The sequence below is a fragment of the Dermacentor albipictus genome, chromosome 1 (assembly GCF_038994185.2).
Source record: "Dermacentor albipictus isolate Rhodes 1998 colony chromosome 1, USDA_Dalb.pri_finalv2, whole genome shotgun sequence".
NCBI classification, from domain to species: Eukaryota; Metazoa; Arthropoda; class Arachnida; order Ixodida; family Ixodidae; genus Dermacentor; species Dermacentor albipictus.
In genome coordinates, this window is record NC_091821.1 from 310116927 (window position 1) to 310139706 (window position 22780).

The following is a 22780-nucleotide window of genomic DNA, read 5'->3' on the forward strand; positions in this document are numbered from 1 at the left end:
TTTGTTTCGTTTTGCATTGAGCATCGCGGCATCGTAGCGTGGAGAGAGGCGTCGAGCCGAATTAAACGTGATCGCGCTTTTATAATGCGTTTAGTACGCTGGACGTGAGCTTAGTAATTAACACCATGGACCTAATTACGAAGTTGTGCTCTTTCGTTGCCAGTGTGCAAACACTGATCCACGGATGGCACGAAAATGGGATCCCAGGTGCGAGGATATGAAGAAAGAATTTTGAACTCAGAATCAGAGGTCATGCCGCCGGGCCGCTGAAAGAGTTTTCGCGCTTCGATACTCCAGCATGCCGTCATCATCCGCTGCACGAAAGATCCAACGCGCCTTGGTTGCGATCAAGATTACGCTGAACCGAAAATCGTGAAGATGCGACGAAAGAAGTCCTTCGCACGGAGGCCTTTCAGGAGTGATTGTTCTATTTTGCATCTCTACTCGTCTCGCAAGCAATTTATGCACAAACTGTGATATGAGGTTGCTTGCTGTGACGGTGTGGGCATTCGTTTGCGTGACACTGCTGGGAGTTTTAGCGTACAGTATGCTGCTGTGGAGTCAGTATTGGAGGTGGGCTACTCCGCGCAACACCGGAGTGCGAGCGGCGGCACCACGAAGGCGGTCGCACTTATCCAGAGGATACAGCAACGCTTCGACGGGTGGTGGTGTGCTACAGCCTCATAGAATGGCTCCATTGCCTAAGGACAAGCTTTTCGCCAAGGTTCTTGTTTGACGTGTTTTTATTACAGGAATATCACGCCAATATACAATTCCTCCTTCTCTTTTTTACTTCTTTATTTATTTTTATCGCTCAGATGGCAGTTTAGTTCCTTGTCATCCTCGAAGGTGGTTAGTGAGTGAAAGAGCGAACATATGAGTGATAGTGAATGCATAGTGCCTATAGTGAATGAGCGAGAGACTCAGCGGGAGAGTTTTTTACAGGCAAATTTAGTCCTGTGGAGAAATTGTGGCAACGGATCACAACTTCGTTTATGCTCTTGTCGCGTTGCTGCATGTGGCTGTTACTTTGGCCTTTTTTAGTAATGTGTTGGTTGTTCCCTTTCATTTCGATATAAATTTTGACATTGGTGTTTGCTCACAAAACACGCCAAGAGAAAGTGAGGGCAAATCTTAGAAAAGGCCGCATGAGCGCCTCGTTTAAGCGACGCACAGGTATAATAATAATAATAATAATAATAATAATAATAATAATAATAATAATAATAATAATAATAATAATAATAACTTTATTCCACAAAGTTACAAAGAAAGCAGCGTACATATCAGGCCTGCCAAAGCCACATAGGGCTGAGCGGCAGTGCCTGGCAGGCAGCGGAGCCAAACAGTCATTCATTTGATATACTTTGCACAAAAAAAGAAACGAGTAGTTCCCTGAGGCGACTAGTTGTCAATTTGCCTGAGTGCCTTTTTTTAACTTGTATTTGGTTTGAGCGCGCAAGACGGTTTGAGACAATTTGTTAAAATATACATGAACGTAGTAGTCTCGTATTCTCTTGCCATATTTTGTACAACGCCTGGGTACGAGGTAAAGATTCTTAGGCCACAAACAACGTGCGGGAACGTACTTGACCTTGAAATTTCTTTGCCAGAAATGCTTTAGCACAACAGTTTCCAGCAGTAGTTGATTAAAGTCCGGCATAAATACGGTTTTGAAAATGACACTTTTGTCATTAAGATTTAGATCATAACTCATGTTCTTTAGAATAGAAGGGAGAATAGAGTTGACCCCAGTTTGCCAACGAATTGCGCAATGACCATAAACTTATGCCGTACCTTAATACACTATAACACAACGCATGTACAACAACTTTTCGAACAGAGAGGGGCATATAATATCTCAAACTGCACAGCACACAAGATACCGCACGAAGTCGTTTGCGTACATAATCTAAGTTGGAGCTCCAGGAAAGATCACTAAGTACAAACCGAGCTATATTACATAAGTACAAACCGAGCTATATTACAGAAGTCACATAATCTAAAGGTTTACATAGACATAGGGAACACTTTGAATTGTGTAGCACGAACGGGTAATTAATGTCTAGTTTTTCCAGAGGATTGTGAAAACAAATAAGTTTTGTCTTCGATGTATTATATTGATTAAGTTAGCAGAAAACCAGTCCATAGCCTTAGTCACCATTGCTTGTAAGGAAGTAATAACATGCATAAAGTTTGTTGATTGAGCTATAATGACGGTATCATCTGCATACTGATACAATGCAACAGGCACCACATCAGCAAGGTCATTCACCTAAATATTGTATAACATTGGACTGAGTATAGACCCCTGGTGGACACCAGATTTTATTACAAAGAAATGGCTCTTAGCCTACTCTAGTGAAACCAGCTGGCGGCTAGCTGTGATGCAGAAAGTTTTCCAGGAGTGTCAGAAATGTACCACGAAATCCTAATATTGAAAGCTTGGTTAACAGAGTACCATGACTCACTCTATCGAAAGCTTTGCTGATGTCAAGGAGGACGGCACATACGATCTGATTATGTTCGAAAGACAAGTTCAACACGTCAGAAAGAGGATAAAATTCTGTGTTTTTGCAAGAAACTTGTCATTGTCAGTAATAAATGTTTATCCAATACTTGAAATAAGCAGGGCAACACAGAAATTGGGCGATAGTTTTCTGTTCTATTATGTGCTCCTCCCTTATAAAGTGGAATTACTACAGCAGTTTTCATATTTAATGGAACTGTACCACTGGAAATGATGTTGTTAAAAAGCAACAGAAACACATCCTTGATGACACCAAAGATGGCTCGCAGGTCATTTACATAAATTCCATCGATACCTTGTGATTTGTTACACTTTAGGCTAAAGATAAGTGACCTAAGTTCGTCTTCGGCTAGCAAAGGAAAATGCGCGGACTCCAATGTACTGTTAAGCAAAGTACACGACGATGGAAGCGGTGATGCATTACCCGACACTCGAGGGGATAAAGTATTAAAATCATTCGCAAGAGTACGGTCATCGGTACCGAAAGACGTGAAATTAAATTCGCGATTGCGGTGCTTATATAGCCCCTGTAAGGTTATTTATTACTGACCATGTTTTTCTGGTGTCTGTTCGAGCGGATTTAAATTAATTCCATAAATGCATTCGCTTGGCACGACGAATCATCGCACTTGCCCTATTTCTGGCTTCTTTGAATTTTGACCGCATCGCTTCGGAGGCAGGATAACGTTTAATTTGCGCCCAAAGAAAGTCTTTTTCTTTCATTGCAGCCAGAATTTCGGACGATCTATTCAACGATCTAAGATTTAACGTCGTAGCAGGGGTAAGAAGCAACGCACCAGCACGCACGTGCTGCAAGACACTCCGCGATTCTCGAAATGACACGTGCTCTTCGCAAGATATTTTTCTTACTTTAAAAAGGTTTTACGAGAAAGAGTGCTTATCATGCAACCTTAACGAGAAAAAAATGCGAGTTGGAGGCAGCAAGTTCAGTTCATTTTTGCAATGTGGACCCAAGTTGGAAACCGTTTGTCTGACCCCCGGCTCCCATGAGACCCTCAGTACGGAGTCCCGCTAGCTGCGTTCGTCACTGCCGATCAAGTTGGCGGGAGCTTCATCGCTCTTCCATTCCAACGCAGGTGGAGGCGTACCGGGCGCAGCTGGAGCGCCAACTGCGTCGCGCCCAGTGGGACAGCGTGCGTCCCGTGGGCGCCGGGGGCCGGCCGGCGCCGGACCGCTACGGGCTGCGGCCCAGCAGGCGCAAGCCGGCCCGCTTCGCGCCGCCCGACCAGCTGCTGGCCAGGGCCAGGGCTCTGCGCATGCGCATGCTGACCAGGTATACATCGGTGTCCGTCGCGGTATCGGCCGAAAGAACTCGTTTTTCAGAAATCAAGCGACTGCTAAGGAAGGAAGGAAGGAAGGAAGTGTGTTAATATATATATATATATATATATATATATATATATATATATATATATATATATATATATATATATATATATATATATATATATATATATATATATACAGAGGGTGTTTCAGCGAACACTTTCAAAATTTTTTAAAGGCTGCCTGTGGCAGATAGCTCAATTCTAGCTCATGAGCCGTTCTACTCGAGGTGGCGGACACTACTTGCACAAGAAATTGAAATGCAAAATTGATAATTAACAAGAATTTACTAATTAACTTTCTAGCTAATTATCTTATGATCCATATTGCAATTTACAAATTCTAGCTGTAGACTTCGCAAGGCGGATCCACTTGGAACGAATTCTCGGGACGACACCAGTTTCGAGATATAAATTTCCGAACTTTGCGGAGAAATGCCCTGGCGTTCCAGTTACTTGTGTACTTCAGTGCATGAAACGACGTTTTATTAACAAATTGACTGAAACGCCAATGAATTTCTCCGCGAAGTTAGGGAATTTATATCTCGAAACTAGTGTCATGTTGAAAATTCGTTCCAAGTGGATCCGCCTTGCGAGGTCCACTGCTAGAATTTGTAAATTGCAATATGGATCATAAGATAATTAGCTAGAAAGTTAATTAGTGAATTCTCGTTAATTAGTCGATTTTGTATCTTAATTTTTTTTTTGCAAGTATTGTCCGCCGCTTCGAGTAGACCAGCTCATGAACTAGAATTGTGATATCTGCCACAGGCAACTTCCAAAGATTTTTAAATGTGTTTGCTGACACACCCTGTATATATTGGCGCGTAAAATTTCATAATTTTGCACCACTGATGGCTACTGGTAGTAACGTCTGTTAGTCGGTTCATTAGGAGGCAAACTGCGGAAAGCGGTAAACAGGGCTCGCGCGCGCAGTGACGTCAGCCTTCGCGATCCGACGCGCTGATTTCTGTCGATGATGCAAGCACGGTGCGCGACGTGTGCCCCTTTTGCCGCTGCACTTGCGATACCTGGAATTTAGCAGTGGCGAATACATGCTCGCGATCTACGGTAGTACAAACGGAAACACGCGAAAACGAACACACGTGCAAATGTAGGAGAAATAAATGGACGCAAACTACGACCTTTCTTGTTTGATAAAAATCTGTATGTGAACTTCGCAACTGCTGTCACTACGTTATTTTTTTTCCTTGTTGTTTACATTATATTTCAAACCTTCTCAGCAGTTAAGTATCAGTTCAGTATCAGTTCCGTCTCGTTCGGAAAGACTTCTCCGATGCCATGAGGTATAGGCAGACGAGACCGTAAGCTGTTTGGGGTACCTCCGTCCACACTCTTAAGCAAAATTACACCCTTTTGCCACATAACGATAATCGTCATCTGTCTTGTCCGCATTTCCGTTCTTTAAAGCGGCGAGCCCGGTACTTACCAGTAACGAACGGCATGCGCGTTATCAGCATGACATAGCATTCCCAACAGGAAAGTAGCGGGCGCGTCGTTTTCAAGAAAGGAAACGCAAGCAAGGCAGATGACGATTATCGTTGTGGGGCAGATATGCACCCCAAAGGACGTACTTTTGCCTAAGAGCGCATACACGCCTCGTGAATTCCTGGTGAGCGCTGAAAGCTTTCCTCTTTCTCATTTTCTTTTTTTTCCATACTACTCTTAAGTGCTCTTCAAGTTCGTCGAAAATATATCGTGTACCTAGCCACGTTCATGGCCGCATGCGTACGGGAGACTCCGAAATCACGTTGTTAGAACCATTGAGAAATACTATGTGGTGCCACCTACCGCGATCAGCAAAACCTGTACACCGCGGATACGACTCTACTGACATGCCTTGCGCTGACTTCCTAGCGAACCCTCCCGCTCCCCCCCCCCCCCCCAAAAAAAAAAAGAAATAGATGTCGCGTGAAACGTTTATTGAAACAAATACTCTTAAGCAGCTGCCATTTGGTCTCATGGAGTAGCCGACACGGGGCAGAGTGACTTTCACAAAGCTCTCTAGATCTCCAGGTTTGCACGAAAAAGCACCAAGGGCCATCACGTGTGTATGCTCCATCTGCTGCAACGAACCGTCGTCGTCGGATTTTCTGCTTTGCACTTCTGCTATGCGGAGTGCACTTCGAACATGCGCACTTCGAATAATCCTGTTTAAAGTGCACGCGCTGTTGTTGGCACTACGAAACGCTTCGAGTAAAGTGATATTTTTAGAAGAAAGCGATTTTTTTTTTCCTAACGAGAAATTAGTGTACGTGGGCTGCAGCGAGATAGGTGGAGCGATGTTTCCATATACAAAGAGTGAAGTCATCCCAGTCTGACAAATGCGCACGTTGTAATCATAGCCTCCTGTAGAATGGGCCATGTTGTAACACACGCCGCCTCTGCAACTTGCTAATGCGCTTTGGTGCCTACTGTATTATGCGACAGAGTTTTCCGTAAGTTAAAAGACCACGCCCGCATCTGCTGCTCCCACGTGACGTCCACGGAGGCGCCAACGCAAGGCGGCATTTTCTTTCCTTTCCTTTTTTTTTTTGCTCCTGCTAAACACACCATGTGCGGCTCGCATCGTGTTCACATTGCCTTCGCCGGGAGCAATCGAACCTGAGCGGCGCTAATCGTTCAAATGAATCAACGCACGTGTCATCTGGCGTCCAGAAAGCCGGTGTGCTATACACGAGGGCCCACGCCTCTCGCCTTATACGCACGTCACAGGAGTGCGCCCTCTTTTGAACTCAGTGAGCCCATATATGTTGCTTAACTCTTGCAGATAAACACTTGGGCATCGGTGTTTTGGCACCATCAGCCAAATTGAGGCACTATTCGTAATAGATGCTCATTAGACAGTTCTAGCCGTGCGTTATTACTGTGCGGAAATAAACCCAACTTTTCATTCAGGTTCAAGGGAGCGGATTACCGTCTGACCATGCCCATGACAAAAACAACACACAAAAAAAGAACATACATGATCTGGGTATTTTTTCATAAATCAATTTGCAATATATCATTTTGCAATTTGCAGCCGTTTGCATGAAAAAGTGGTGACCAATCGCAATTATGAGTTTAGTATATTTATAGAGAGAGGCCGGTCAATGCAAAACCGATACGAACGAAAAGCTTCCGGAACGCGGTTGCAGTTTCTTTGCTCTTACGCGATCAAGTGCAGTGACCTTCTTGTGGTCGCGTTTTCGCTCATTCGCCGTCTCCTCGTACCTGACAGGGACACGGAGCCGTTTAAGCGGATGGGTTACAGCCAGTACTTCCCTCCCGCGGACTTCTACGCGAGTCAGTTCAACTCCTGCGCTCTGGTCTCCAGCGCGGGATCTATGCTCGGCTCCAAGCTTGGACCGGAGATTGGTGAGGATGAACCTACACACCACAGGGCCCTTGTATGGCTATGACGCCCTGCTGCTGACTACGATATATTTCGTAACCCATGGGTCGCCTTACGATGTTAAACTTCAACAGTCAGTTAAATACCGGGACTGGGATAGTCCTGGTTAAACCGTCGTGTTACTTAGGGTTATTCATGATTTAGAGTCGTCAGGAGTGTAGTCGATGTTTTGTTTAACAATATTTTGTTCAGCAACCTGCGGTTTGCAGTTGGTATTGTCCAGCTCGGCAATGCTGGAGATCACTTGAAACAAACAAGTGAGGATCTTTGCCGACAGTCTAGTAATAGGTTCGAAGATTAAGATACAGAAGATAGAGGTAACGTTTAACAGCCTGGCAAGAGAACCAGAATCCTTGATTGGCAATCAGCCTCTAAGATCTGTTCAAGAGTACGTTTTTCTAGGCCACTTAGCCACAAGAGACCCGGGTACTGGGATAGAAATTTACAAAATGGATTGCTGAGCGCATGCATATGGCAGGCATTACCAAGTCATGGCCAGTAGCTTACCGGGCAGCATCTTTGATGCTGCCGATGAAGCTTGAGAAATTGAGGACCGGGCAACGAGCGAAGGAATGAGAAATGATAGGCACAGGAAGACGGTTATGTGGATCAGAGAGCAAGCGATGAACAGTGGCCCATCAGAGATGAAAGTGGGCGCCAAGGGAAGCGCAGTCGAGGACTAAGCGGTGTGATGAAATCAGGAAACATGCAAGTATGGGATGGTGTCAGCTGGCGCAAGGGAAAGGCAATTGGAGCCCTCTGGGAGAGAGGCCTTCGTCCGGCTAGACGAAGGCCGCTGGCTGATTTTCCACCGAAACGCTTCATGTATGAGACGTGCAATGCAGTCGGACAATGTCCAGACAAGATTGTCTGAATGTATATGACGCGGTTTCGATTCCGCCTAGCACAGGGAAAACTTTAGAGGAATTTTTTTTCTCGATGAACAGCGGCACATACCCAGTGACCCAAGCTGGTCCGGCGGTTGCTTTTGGCAGCGCCGTTTTGAACCCGGCTCCGTCAGCACAGCAACCTGATGCTCCATCCATTAAACCCCGCACTGTATGTAGCGACCCAAGTTGGCGGGAAAACGGACGGACACAGTATTGCGAATTATACTACACTGTACTATACAGCTGAACCCCAATTTTACAACGTCGGCGGAAAATGGTCAAAGCTTCATAAAATAGGGAATTTCGTAAAATCGAAAAATACTAGAACATCGAGATTCAGCGACTAAACGAATAAATTATTTCTAGCGAAAAAGGCGGTTATTATGTTCACATTGTGTTCACATAAGATGGCTCGTGGGTCGAAAAATGGACCGTCGTGCGTTATGGCACCAAAATTCAAGCGCATGCGCGAGTATTTCTATATTCATATTAATAAAAAAAAGAGCTCGATTATCTCTGTTCGCGTCGAACGGACCCCCTTCTAAATAATCAGTGTGGCCTCAAAAGTGTGTGCGTGTGGTTTTCCCGGTTTTGCTCCTTGCCGAGCAATGTCCACGTGTCTTATGACGTTTTCAGGAGCATAAGTATGCCTGCAAGAAGTAGAAATAAATTTGTTGCAGAAAGTTAGCGCTGTGTGTTTGTCTAATTTGCCTTTCCGTCACCCTCTCGTTCTGCCTGCACCACAAGAAAGTAGAAGGCACCATATGTACAGGCCCATGTGCTACCGAGCCAAGTAGTCCGACAGCGTTTGACAGTGCTTCCGGGTGCTTCGCGTTTGCCCAGACACGGAAGGGAAAAGACGCGAATTTCTTACGCTCAATGGTGTGTTCTGTCTTATTTAACTGTTGCCAATAAGGTGTCTATGTTTTCCCATCCCAAGCCTAAACTAACGTGGATTAAAATTCGGAGATCTTTTCAGAAGCGCTCTCACTTGTGTGCGCTTTGCCTCCGTGGCTTTCGCTTCATAGCCACAGAAGGTCGTTCACAGCTGTCCGCGAGTATATCCTCGTCGATGAAAGTGTTAAAAAAATAATTCAGTGAACCTGCGTGTGTGTCTTAATGGTCTTTATAGACTTGCCACGACCGTTATAACGTGCCTTAACCACGCATAACCAGTGGTGATATCCAGGCGACCGAAAAAGAGAACAACTAATGAGAAAAGCATGTAAAGAAAACACAAGTAATAGAAAGTAATAACGCATTCGAATGACAACGTAATTTAATGAATGTCTCGCGAGCGCGCAGGCTTTCGCACTCATCCTCTATGCTAAAGAGACTTTTTGGCTTGCCTACGGTTTTTCAGTAAGGATGTCACGCAGTTCTCGTAGCTCGCGAGAGCGATGAGAGCTTGTTCCCTTCCTTCCTGAGATCCAGAAAATCGTCCGGGGAGGTCGACGGCGTCCATGACCTGTCGGCACACGGTAAACGTTTGCGTCCGTGTGGTGATATCCTGACATTTGTTCTGCGTCGGCAACAAGGAAATTAAATTATGGGGTTTTACGTGCCAAAAGCACTTTCTGATTATGAGGCACGCCGCAGTGGAGGGCCACTGAAATTTGGACCACTTGGGGTTCCTTAACGTGCACCTAAATCCAAGTACGCGGGTGTTTTCGCATTTCGCCTCCATCGATAGGCGGCCGCCGTGGCCGCGATTCGATCCCGCGACCTCCTGCTCAGCAGCCCAACACCATAGCAACTGAGCAACCACGGTGGGTGTGTCGGCAACAAGCTTCACAAGGTGCTCGTCACCTAAATTTTCTGCTGCGTCCATGTCAGCACCGGCATAAGTGCTCACGTATAGTCGGCGGAGGTTACGCATGGCGGGATAGTGTGAAGCTGGCTGAGATGTTCCGAGGAATTGGAAGCCGACTGTTCGACCAGCTACCTGGTCGGGGCTCGATTGTCGAGGTACCTAGATTCCTCGTGGATGATTCCGAAACGAGCATGCTTGAAACGACTGATGATTATGAACTGTTTTATTTCACTCCAGGCTGCGGCAACTATCTCGATCGCCATAACAACGTCGATCTTCGTTTTTCTGCTCATCTCCAAGTTCAATGTTTAGTTGTTTTTCAGTCTCTTTCCTTCAGGCTGACTTCGTAGAATCGAGAGCGATGGTCAACTTTTTTCTTTTCGTAAACTCGAATTGGTAAACACATTATACCCAAAGGAAAACATTTGGGGAACTTGAATTTCTTCGTGAAATAGAAATTCGCAAAATCGTGGTGCAGCTGTATAGATAGGCAGACATACAGACACTTGAAAGTGCGTTAAGTATCCCAAAAGAGCTAATCGCAACATTGGTGTTCACAACTGGTTACATTTTCGCTATCTCAGCGTATACTTCTATGCCTGCTTCTTGCAAGTGCCCGGGAGAGGCCTACACAGTTAAGAGCAATGGGTGGTGTGCTGACAACGTTTGGAGACGCGTCAGCCGGCGTGCGCATGCAAGCGCCCCATTCACGCGTGTGTCGCGCCTGCCCCGCAGACGGGCACGAGGCCGTGCTGCGCTTCAACGACGCGCCCACGGCGGGCTTCGAGGCCGACGTGGGGGCGCGCACGACGGCGCGGCTGCTCAACTCGCAAGTGCTGGCGCGCCCCGAGTTCGACTTCTTCAACTCGGCTCTGTACCGGAACGTGACCCTGGTCGCCTGGGACCCGTCGCGCGACCGTCAGCCCCTCGACAAGGCGAGTGCACCGAGTAGCCCCGCCCCTCGGGCCACCACGCGCGGGCTGCGCGCACGCTCAGCGTCTGCGCGCGCCTATAGCTCCCCCAAGGCTTCACCGCACACACACACAAAAAAGCCTACGTGAGGAGAAGCCGTCTGTCGTTTTGCAGGTGCACTGGAAGAATAAGGCCACTATTGATGCATAACCGCGAACATCAAATCGGGAGCGGCAAGCGTGAACTAACTGCAGGTAACTTGGTTTCTAGCCACGCTGTAACTTACTGACTTCGCACTGTTGTTGTAGATTTGATATTCGGCCCCAATAGTCCATAATACTCCTTACATAGTTGCTTGCTCTGCCTAAAAGGAATACTGATGACCAATTAACATCTAATCAACTTAACCTGGTAGAGTATCACAACCGCCCGTGAGAGTATTCTTTCACAACCATATTTTTATTCATTTTGCGAAACATTTTTGATTATTACACATAAAAAAATCAGGGCCAAATCTCTTTTTGTTGAAGTTTGAGTCCGAAACTCGTCGCATTGGAAACCGCTGACGTAACGTCACCGATGAGAGGCGGGATTACGAAACCTACCTGTTTCAGTAAAAGCGGCCGTATTGCAATTGCAAAAGCGCACTTTGCTAATAAAGCTTGACTCAGTACTCTAGTTTTTCTTTAAAGGCCAACTACAACGAAATTTTACTTTGTTTTAAATTTGTAATGAATTATAGGCGGAACGTAAAATATTTTACATAGACTGCTTTACACGCTATACGCTCCCTGAAACTAGGCTTCCTACGTGGCCCATAAGTTCGTTGCAGTTGGCCTTTAATTACCCTTCGTTCAAGATAAAATATACGTGCTACCGGTGCAACGTGCGGCGCCGCTCGCAGTGGGTGGAGCATCCCGAGTTCGACCTGTTCCCGGCGTACTGGCTGCGTCGCGAGGTGCTTCCGGACGAGCCTTTCTACCTGCTGCACCCGGACTCGGTCTGGGAAGCCTGGCACTTCCTGGACAACGAGAACCCGGGGCCCGTGCTCAGGAACCCGCCGTCCAGCGGATTCCTCGGTGCGAACGGCTCGTCCACCCACGGCGAGAGCGCGGCTCGCCTATCGAAGTGTCACTTTTATTTCTCGAATTTGCCCAATTAAGGGCACGAATACGCACAAATCTAGGCCGGCAATATATGTCGGTATAGGGCCCAGCGGTGAGAACCACAGTGCCACGAATCATAATCCGCTAGTCTCGTGGGATGTAGGCCCACTGTTTGCAGGTAGCGGCGCCTGCTCTGCATGGCTGGCGCCAGGGCAGGTCTACAAGAGATGCTTGACGCGGTAGCTGTGTACAGGTTGTCCCACATAACTTGAGCCAAAGTTTTAAATATGAAGCGCACTCCGGACGCGAGTTTAACCGAATGCATAGTGTTGGCACTGGCCTAGAGTTCCTCAGGCTATTTTTTATTTTCTTTTTAACTAAAGGATTAGTTATGTTTAATTAATTAACTTCTGAGGTATTGGCTGCAGACTCGAAGTGCGATACGCAAAGTCGTAGAGCACCTTGAGAAACCTCGCAATAAATTGTTTCCAACACGATGTATCTCACGTGGTTCTTTTTTCCGCGTTTCAAAGAGTGCCGTCTAAATATGAAAAAAAAAAGCCACGTGACTGGGCGATTGCGAGCTGTTATTGTGCTGCTCTCAAGCGTGCGATGGAGGAACAAGGTCGGCTGCAGAGAGACTGGCCCGCGACAGGACGTTATGTCTGGTGGAGGTATCTGGGCATGCGGCTTTTATCGCATGACGGCGCAATGCGTGCTGCTGGCCGAGCGGTGCCGAAGCGATAAAGCGTCTAAGCAGACGGAAAAGAACAAGAACATAGCTTTATTTTTTGATGCTCGAAATGGGCAAGAGCGGGCAGCCTGCCGATGGAGTGTAATGGGGTTGGGTGGGGAAGCGGCGTTACGGCCGCAATGATTTTCTAGTGACCTTCAATCCAAAAAGCGCCTTTTGATTATAATGCGTCTTCGAAGAGGTCACCATCTGCTGCAATGCACACTTGGCATCTCATAAGTACATTTCCCGAGGCGTTCTTGATCATGGTATCAGGGATGGAGTTGCAGACTTGTTTTATTTTTTCTTTTAGGTTTTCTGATGTTGTTATTAGTGTCCGGTATACTTTATCCTTGACGTAGCCCCAGAGAAAGAAATCGAGGGGAGCTAAATCTGGCGACCGTGCCGGCCAAGCAATGGGCCCATGTTGTCCAATCCACCGTTGCGGGAATACTTCATGTGGCCATTTGTAAGCTTTGTTGCTGTCGTGCGCGGGAGAGCACAATCATGCTGATACCAAATATCCGTGATCTTAGCCAGTGGAACTTCGCAACGAAAATCCTCAAGCACCCCATCAAGGATGTCGTTGACGTATATTTCGCCTGTTAAGCGTGTTATAAAAAAAACACGGGGCCAATGATAGTGCCACCGTAAATTCCACATCACACATTAACCGACCATTGATATATTGGTGATGTGTCGTCAAAACCCAGTGAGGGTTTTCGTCGCTTCAACAGTGAGCGTTGTGGATGTTCACTTGGGCATTACGTGAGAAGGTAGCTTCATCGGTCCATAGAATTTGGTTGACAAAGCCTGGGTCCTCTTCCGTCTTTATTATAATCCAGCTTGCAAAGTCCTTTCGATTTTGGAAATCGCGGGGCTCCAACATATGGTGCAGCTGCACGTGGTACGGATGAAGTTGCCTCTTCTTAAGTGCTCTCCACACTGAAGACTTTGACACTCCAGCTTCAGCACCCACGCTACGAACACTTGTACGTGGGTCTGAAGAAAGCTTTGACAGAATATCTGTCTCCGCGTCCTCGCCCAGGACTGAAGATTTACGTCGTTTTTTCGTAAAAGTTCCAGTCTGTCTCAGCGTTTCATATACATGCACAATTGTCAGTGAGCTCGGACGCGTACCAGGATGCCAGCGCTGAAATAGTTCAACTGCGCGCCTTCTATCTCGGCTTGACGTACCTAGCGGCAAAGCCATATCCGCTCTTTCCTCATTGGAGTAAGCCATATCTGCTGCTCAGCGTTGGTCACAGCCAAACAGCGTTGCTGTGGCGAGCACGCAGCAATACGGGCGCCTGAGGAGCACTGGAGCCGATTCTTATAACGGTTCGTTTTGCCTCACCTGATTGGCCAAAATTTTGGTTACGTCACAGGTCGTCAGAGGCAGCGAGGCGGTATCGCAATTGATGAATACGTCATGCATCTGTAAATTATCTTCAAAGCGAACCGGTCGTAGGAACCGGCGAAGGCGTAGTCCGCTTTCGGTTCCGTTGGTGTGGCTTGGCTGTTGGCTTGCGACCCTGGCCCTGGCCGCGCCGGTCGCGCGACCCCGAAGACACGCGGGCGTCGCGCGCGCGTGCGGTGGTTGCTTCGGAGGCTACGACTTGCCTTCGTCGTCTGCTTGGCGTTGCTCTCTCGATGACGACCCCCGGAAGTGCGATACGCGTTCGAAGAAGTGACGGATAGTGAGTTGCACCTCCCTTGCCGGCTTTCTAAGCAGACCTTTTGCAGGCTACGCTATCAAATGGAGGAGGCTCGGGTGCAAGCTTACCAATGGTCATTCCACGCAGAGGAAGGAATATTGCGCGCTGCGGTCCATCGCCACCGGCCTGCAGCTCCCAGAGGTCGGTCGGAAGCGAAGCATTCATCGGAATGCCCTAGATCTCTGCTGCCGACGCTGTCCACAAAGTTGCTGTCACAATTACTGTGTTGGCTGGTAGAAAGGCTGGGTCAGCTTTCCCGTGGCCTCCGCTTCAAAACCAATGCCAAGGAGATATTTGCATGGCGAGATCGACTTCCCAGTGCTATCGCCAGCGTGAATAGCTCGCAGATCGCCGTTCAGCAAGCACAAGGGTTCAACCTAGGCTGGTTCAGCGCTTCCTTCGTTCGGCTGATAAAACTATACAGTCAGGACAGGAAGATATTGTAGAGCTCTCTTATTTGGCTGCCCTTTTTTCTCTATTTCGGGAGTGCCACGCTTTGTTCTTCAATTTCACGGCACAGCGCGCACCGTCAGCACCATACTCTTCGATTTTACTTCGCGCAGGCAATGCAGGGCCCGTATACCGTAATGTTCGATTTCAAGTTCTATTGCTTCTTTCATGCGACGCGCCGTGGGGCAGATCGCAGGGATGGCGGCAGCGTGGTGGCGAGCCAGTCATATCCGAGCCGATGACGAAGGGCGAAAAAAAGAAGGAAAATTGATATAGTTGCCTAGTAAAGTTGTCCCTAAGAACCAGTTCGCGGTTTTGTCGCGCTCGCTACTTAAGTGCTGGCAGTGCGTTCCTGTTGCGTGCATCGTGCGAGCTCCTGGTAGCAGACGACATGTAGCGCTGCGCTCTGCCAACTCATTTACGCTAGCGATACCGCCTGTCGGCTGAGAATGAAAAAGAATTACATTAATAAATTACTTCTTGCGTAAATTACTTCTCGCGTACTGCATTGCGTAAACGCCCGCCACTGCACGTTTATACTTCAGAACTTGGCGTATAATACCTAATTTATATTTTACATTTATTTAGCAAGCTGAAACATTCTGCAATTCCTCAATTAGCGCGTCATATAATGACGTACATTTCAGAGGTGGCGCCGTGTAATCTATTGGTCGCGTCCTCCCCTTCCACCACCGACTGGGGAGGGGCACATCTAGTGACGTAAGCGGCGAAGTGAACGGTTCGTATTCCGAACCGTTATAAGTTTCGGCCCCTGGATATATTGCAGTTCGCTGGGATCGGTTCAAACGAGGTACATAAGGTACGATCTACATCCGGTAAACCGGAACAGCCTGCAGGCGCACTCTCTCAGGCACTGACGCGACAATCACGGTGTACAACTGTGAACCTAGACGCGGCCACCCGATACTGCGACCACGAAGCCATGCGCAAGTGCGGGGTGCGAGATCAAAAAAGAACGTCTGGTAGACAGTAAGTGTGAGAAGGATAGCAGACGGAGCCAGTGCGAAAAGAGTCTTCGCCTCAAGAAGACATGCGTAATCTTCCTTAAATATAGCCAAGTATTTTTTTTTACTATTAGTTAGTTTTGTTTTCGTGTGATTTATCCACTGTTATTCGAGCCCTAAGGTTTAAAGTTGTAGCATCATCGTTCAGTGCGAAAACTACAGCAAGGTCATTTGTGCACAAAGGCAAAATTGTAGCAGCCGTCATCGCCTTCCATCGTTCCTACGCGCTGTTAGGATTGGGGGCTCAATCCCATTGCTCGTAACCCGTTGTCAAGATTGGAGTCCGGCATGAATAGAAGGTAGCTGGCCCATGCTGTCGTCCAACTTATCCACACTGAGGACGTTGATGAAGGGAAGGACTGCTTCTCATCGAGAACGAGGAATATGGGTTTATTTACAGTATCTATATCAGTCTAGCATGACTGCGAGAGAGAGTACCTCAGTCTAACATGACTGCTTGAGAACGTACATCAGTCTAACATGACTGCGAGAGAAAGTGCATCAGTCTAACATGACTGCTTTAGAAAGTGTACTGTGCATCCGCACAACAGCGGTTCATAAACACTCGGTACCCCACCCCCCCCACCCCTTTCCCAAGGTGACGGAAACGTTCGTCCAGTCACCGTAAACAAGCCGCCTCTCTGCGGGACGGCTTACACACACACACTTCCGCACAGGTTCACGGTTCGGAGCTGACGTCAGGCGGACTTCGTAGATCTCGGGGCTTGTGTCAGGAAAGGTGCCTTTTATTCCCCGAGCTGACCCCCGCAGCGCGGCCGGGTGCACATTGTCTTGCGTCTTGGACGGCGGGTGGAAAGGAGCCTCGAACTACGTTCCCGCGAGCACTCCCCCGCTCGCGGCAGACCAAGGCGGCGGTGGCGGCTCAAGAGAAGTTCCGCCCCTGTCGCAACTGGCTGGCAAAACTTGCACCTCAGCTGAGCCGTTCTTAACAGTGCTTCGACCTTTCCTTCTTTCAAGCAGAATCAAAATGCTGCCTTCGTCTTTTCTTTTGCATGACTTTAGACGCTTCATCGCTTCGGCAACGCTCGGCCAGCAGCATGCAGTTGCACCGTCATGCGACAAAAGCCGCATGCCCAGATACCTACACCAGGCGCACAACCTTGTCGCGGGCCAGTCTCGCTGCAGCCGACCTTGTTCATCCAGCGCGCGCTTGAGAGCAACACAATAACAGTGCGCAAGCGCCCCGTCACGTGGTATTTTTCCCTATTTCGCGGGCTTTCTTTGGAACGCGGGAAAAGGAACCACGTGAGATATATCGGTTTGGAAACAATTTATTGAGAGGTTTCTCAAGGTGCTTTACAACAGTGGGTATCACACTTGGAGTCTGCCGCCAATACTTAAAAAGTTGATTAATTAAACATAAAAATCCGTTAGTTAAAGGGAATATAAAAGGAAGTAGCCTGAGTAACCCTAGGCCAGTGCCAACACAGTGCCTTTCATTTTCAAAAGTGTGGCTCTAGTTATGTGGGACAATCTGTATATATATAATGACCGGTAGGATCTAGTGCGGGAGAGTGAGGAGTTCATAACTTGAAGGACCCCTGTGGGGCAGTCGATTGGACATTAATGCTTTCGTATTCAAAACACATAAGAACTGTTTAGGTGTCCTCGAATTTTCTTTTAGAAGTCGTTGTTTGCGTAGAGTAATTAATTGGTCATCAGAACTGCGAGGGAGGTATGCATGACTAAGAAGTGCTCGTCGTGCCCCTGCTCACCTCGCTAATTTTGTGCTGAAATTACAATAAAATAAGGAGGTATACAGTCACCTTACGCCGATTACGGCTGCTCTGTTCCGCGTGGCAGCGTGAAAAAAAAAGAAGAGTATATATGTGTAACACGAGAAATTAAGAAATGCATTTATTGTTCGCCTTCATCTTCAGTCGACGACTTTTTTTATAATCTTGATCATACTTTACATACCCTTTCACTAGAAAATAAAAATGTAATTATAATGGGTGATATCAACATTAACCTACTCAATGACACATCACCAACAGTTATTTCTTACAGCAGTCTACTACAAAGCTACGGATATGAATGCTTAATTGACGTTCCTACACGACAGGTTCCTAGTGGCACAGGAACGCTAATTGATCATGTCCTATCTAACTTAATAACTTCACCAGAGGCAAAAGTTCTTGATATGGACATAACAGATCACTACCCATTGCTTCTACGTTTTAAACATAACTCGAGTCCTTGCCCTCTTCCACACTTCAAATACGTTCTGGACAAAGAGAGCTTCATAACTGCCATTGCTAATATAGACTGGTCTGAAATAAAAACTTATAATGATCCTCAAAAAACATTTTCTAAATTTCTTACTGTAATTATATCACATATTCATAAATTCACTTGTAAAAGGAAATGTAAAAAAAACCATTGCATTCTCTCACAATCCATGGATGTCTAAAAAGTTATTAGCAGCTTTGCGTAAACGCGATAACCTGTACAAAAAAACTAAAAACCAGCCTTTTAATACCAAATTAATTGCACGATATAAAAGGTTACGTAACTCTATAAACAACCAGTTAAAAGTGGCAAAACGATTATATCTTGAACAAAAAATCTTGCAAGCCGGCAATAACAGCAAATTGAAATGGAACAACGTCAACTCCTTTGTAAACAGAAATTCTAAACCAGAACAGCTATCAAAAATTATATACAATAACTCAGAGTATAACTCCCCTAACGAAATAGCCAACGCCTTCAGCTCCTACCTTTTTGATAATGACACACCCTCTCCTTCACAAGTCACTCAACTTAATCGTCTCCCTCACACATTTTTTCTTTTCCCCACAACGCAGAAGAAATATATAACGTTATATGTCACCTAAAACCCACCAGTGCTGGAATAGATGAAGTTCTACCTGCTACCATTAAAATGATTGCCCACCTAATTTCTGATATCATGTCTCATATTACTAATTCGATATTCAAGACTGGTGTGTTTCCTAACGAGCTTAAACGCGGTAAAGTCATTCCAGTTCTAAAAAAAAGGTGACAGTACATTAATACATAACTACCGCCCTATTTGTATATTACCCTTTTTCGGCAAAGTTCTGGAGAAATTAATCGCAATGCGTCTAACCAAATATCTCACTAAATTTAACATTCTCTCTTCATGCCAATTTGGCTTTCGTAATGGATACTCCACCGATTTGGCACTCATACATCTAACTGACCAATTAAAAAAAATAATTGACGATGGTCTATTTGCAGGCTCAGTTTTCATTGATCTAACAAAGGCATTCGACTGCTTAAACCACATTATCCTTTTTTCTAAACTTGAGGCTATCGGTGTTCGTTGTCCTGCGCTCTCATTATTAAAAAGTTACTTATCAAATAGGGTTCAGATAGTGTCTGTATCTAACGTCTACTCCAGAGAACAAACTACTAACATTGACGTCCCTCAAGGATCCATCTTAGGACCACTACTGTTTTTGATTTATATCAATGACCTACCTAACTGTTTGTCCTCTACTAAGTGCATTCTGTACGCTGATGATACTACCATATTTTCCTCTGATAAACACATGTCACTTCTTATTAACAAGCTAAATAGTGATCTACAAAATGTTTTAAGTTGTGTAATGCCAACCTATTATCCATTAATGCCACTAAGACTAAATTTGTTGTATTTTCCTCACATCAACAACATTCGGTATTCTCCCCTTCTTTAACTTTCGGCTCACACTGCATCTCTCCCAGTCCATGCTCATATTTTCTTGGGATTTCTCTTGACTGCAGCTTGAAATATAAAGATCACATTTCTCACATCAAAAAGAAAATAGCATACGGTATTCGCGTTCTAATTAAAACTCGTCCCTACTTTACACATAATACATTAATCTCGCTATACTACTCATTCATTCACTCTCATATTAACTACGGCATACTATGCTGGGGTAACACTTATAACACTCACTTGGCATCCCTCCAGGTAATCCAGAACCAATCCATAAGAATAATTACAAGCAGTTCACGCTTTGCTAATGGAAAATCCGTACTACATGAAAACAACATCCTAACCATTTCAGAACTGACCAAATATAATCTAGGAATTTTATTCTACAAATATATGACTAAGGAACTACCATCAATCTGCTTCTCACCTTGTGACCTAATAGCTCATAGTCATACTAGATTTGCACTCAATAATAATTTTCTTCTGCCTAAAGTGCGAACTAACTATGGCAAACAGACTGCGGAATTTTCCGCAATATCGCTTTGGAACACTTTACCCCCTATCATCAAAAATGCAAAAATTTATACCAATTTAAAAAAGAACTAAAATCATTCATAATAAATACTTACTGAAACTCTCCTCGTTTTTTTGTATTCCGTCTTTTTATATTGTCCTGCTGTTAACAAGTGTTCTTATTACTCATATGCTATAAACATGTTTCGATATTACTCTTAGTTCTCATCTATACTACTGTTGCTCTAAACTTTGTATAACATCATAAGTGTCTTTAGCAGGAGGTCCCGATACAGTCTTTGACTTTGGGACCTCCTTATGTATACTACGCACATGCAATTATCTGTATTTTTACTAATAAATAAATAAATAAATAAATAAATAAATAAATAAATAAATAAATAAATAAATAAATAAATAAATAAATAAATAAATAAATAAATAGTTTGAGTAGAGGAAGCACGGACTCAGCTATGAAGAGTATGGGAGGTCCTGATGGAGTCCGACATGTGCACGTTCATATGTGAAAATGCGAATACGCGCGCAAAGTTACAGAAGAAGATCTGTGCGAGTCAGGTTATCAACACAGTGGAGACATGAGGTGGTCGAACGACGGATGTCTTCGTAGCCGACGTTTCGACTAGGCAAAGATTTGTCAAAGAGCTCTTGAGTATATAGCTCTGACGAGGGCAAGCTCCCTTCTCGATCCGTTCGCTTGAGAGGCGCTCCCCGTTCGACCACTCCGCGATCGCTATACTAAAGGCTGACAATTTTGTCAAGGTCCGAAGGCGGAACGATATTAAGCGCTGCATTCTGCGTTATACAGGGCTTCTCCTGCTGCTCAAACAATGCCGTCACGTGGACGCCTACGAGCTTGTTCCCTCGATGCGGCTGACCAAGCGCTGCCACTACTACGAGGTGCACGAGGACCTGGGCTGCACCCTGGGGGACTGGCACCCGCTGGCCGCCGAGAAGCTGCTCGCGCTGCACCTCGCCTCGTCCTCGGTGCACGCCCTCGAGCAGGCGTTTGCCCGCGGAACGCTGCCGCTCAGCACGCGCGACGGCGAGCCACGCGGGCGCTGAGCACGAGTCGACGGGCGTGCCACTGTATAGCACGTGCAACGCCAGAAGGTGCCATCTACCGCGCCTGTGCCATCTACCCCACCGCTTATTTTGTTGGAGGTGCTGCGGCCGACTAGAGTGAGTTGTGGTCAGGGACATATACGCCCACAGTTTGGGTTCGCTGGTGAAGCTTCTTAAGAAGCGAACAGCGCAAAAGGCAAAGACGAACCCAGCGAAGACGAACCCAGCGAAAGCAAACGCTAGTGGTAACATGTGTCGACTCACCGAGGAAGTGTCGCAAGCTTGTTTTCTCAGAAGCCGGACGACCGGAACCATTTCTGACCTCTCTTCATCCGATGCAAGAACCGCGTTTGTTCAATATGCGTTACTGAAATGGGGCCTAGCCTATCGAAGGTATGGAGCGCATGTTTTTAGGAAGGACCAGATTTTATATGCAGCGTGTGAGCATACTTTAATCCAAAACAAGTATGGGCAGCGCTAATCGAAAACTAAATTACTTTAACATGTGGCTTTTGTCTTCTTAAACTGGCGGCATTGTAGTGGACATGCGTGAGCCGCAGTAGTACATAGGCGAAAGAAACATCCTGACGCGTACGGTTACGACCACTTGTAGCTAATTTACATGCTTTGGTGGATGTTCATACATTACCGCAGCTCCGTCGACCTTGTCTTGCTCCATATTGTGCCGCGAAGTCAACAGCCTTGGTGAGCTATTGGCTACGGCCACCAATTGGATTGGAAAAACTTTAATAAAAGTCCTGCAGGACGCACGTCAGCGCGCAGTGGGCGTCTCCCACGCAGGGACCGACAGGGAATACCTGGCGGCCGCCGCGCGAGCCCGCTGGACGGCCCATTGCTGGTCCTGTAGGAGCGGGCACTAATGTCATTAATTTGAATCATTCACTTTCAAGTTTCTCAGTGTACAGTCGCACCTGTGTCCTTCCTTGCACGTTCCAATGTAATTTCACGCTGTGTTCAATGTGCGCCCATGTGCAGCGTACGTTAATCTAAGTTGGCTCATAATTGTGATGGACGAAAAGAAACAGAGCAAACGAGCATACTTGTGCTGTGCCGTCGCGTATTGTGGAAGTTTGACCACACGTTCAGAGAATAAATACTGCCCTCGAACCACACTAAAGAAAACGCGCTAAGAATGAAAAAGGAAATGGGGATGAAATATTAGTAGCTGAAGTTTGATGTGGCTATTCTTATGTTATCGCAGGCACGATAAATATTTTATTCTTGAAACAAATGTGTTATGTAATTAGCGTCCTTACTGTAAGAGAAAGCACGTTTTAACTTTCAACTCCATTTAGGCAAAAAAGGTTGCTGCACAGCCTACCAAAGCTGGCGGAAAACCAAGCATACTTTATCAATTTCGTATGAGTGCCTCCTCTACAACGCACTTTCTCTGGTGTACCCTTTGATGGTGCCCTATGCCAGCCTAATCGAAACCAACAGTACAGAAAGCATAGAAGTTAATGTGGAAAATATATTTCTGCCGTGATGTGTGGATGCGGTGGCGATTCGCGGCTGA

The 22780-nt window shown here is 46.2% G+C and overlaps 1 protein-coding gene across 1 annotated transcript; it reads left to right on the top strand.

The window, feature by feature from the left end:
* Nucleotides 1-5: 5 nt before the first annotated feature.
* On the top strand, nt 6-21352 carry LOC135907004 (beta-galactoside alpha-2,6-sialyltransferase 2-like). The gene is made up of 6 exons (XM_065438655.1): nt 6-724; nt 3628-3824; nt 7118-7254; nt 10730-10929; nt 11811-11985; nt 20987-21352. Exons 1-6 carry the CDS (start codon nt 479-481, stop codon nt 21241-21243), a joined length of 1212 nt encoding a protein of 403 aa, XP_065294727.1. The 5' UTR covers nt 6-478; the 3' UTR covers nt 21244-21352.
* The last annotated feature ends 1428 nt before the right edge of the window (nt 21353-22780 follow it).

What these genes read in the sequence shown, in the direction of transcription:
- LOC135907004 (XM_065438655.1), top strand. Translation starts at nt 479, where the DNA reads ATGAGGTTGCTTGCTGTGACGGTGTGGGCATTCGTTTGCGTGACACTG. An exon ending in CGCATGCGCATGCTGACCAG is followed by an intron (nt 3,825 to 7,117) that starts GTATACATCGGT and finishes CGTACCTGACAG; the next exon opens with GGACACGGAGCCGTTTAAGC. An exon ending in GCCGTCCAGCGGATTCCTCG is followed by an intron (nt 11,986 to 20,986) that starts GTGCGAACGGCT and finishes TGCGTTATACAG; the next exon opens with GGCTTCTCCTGCTGCTCAAA.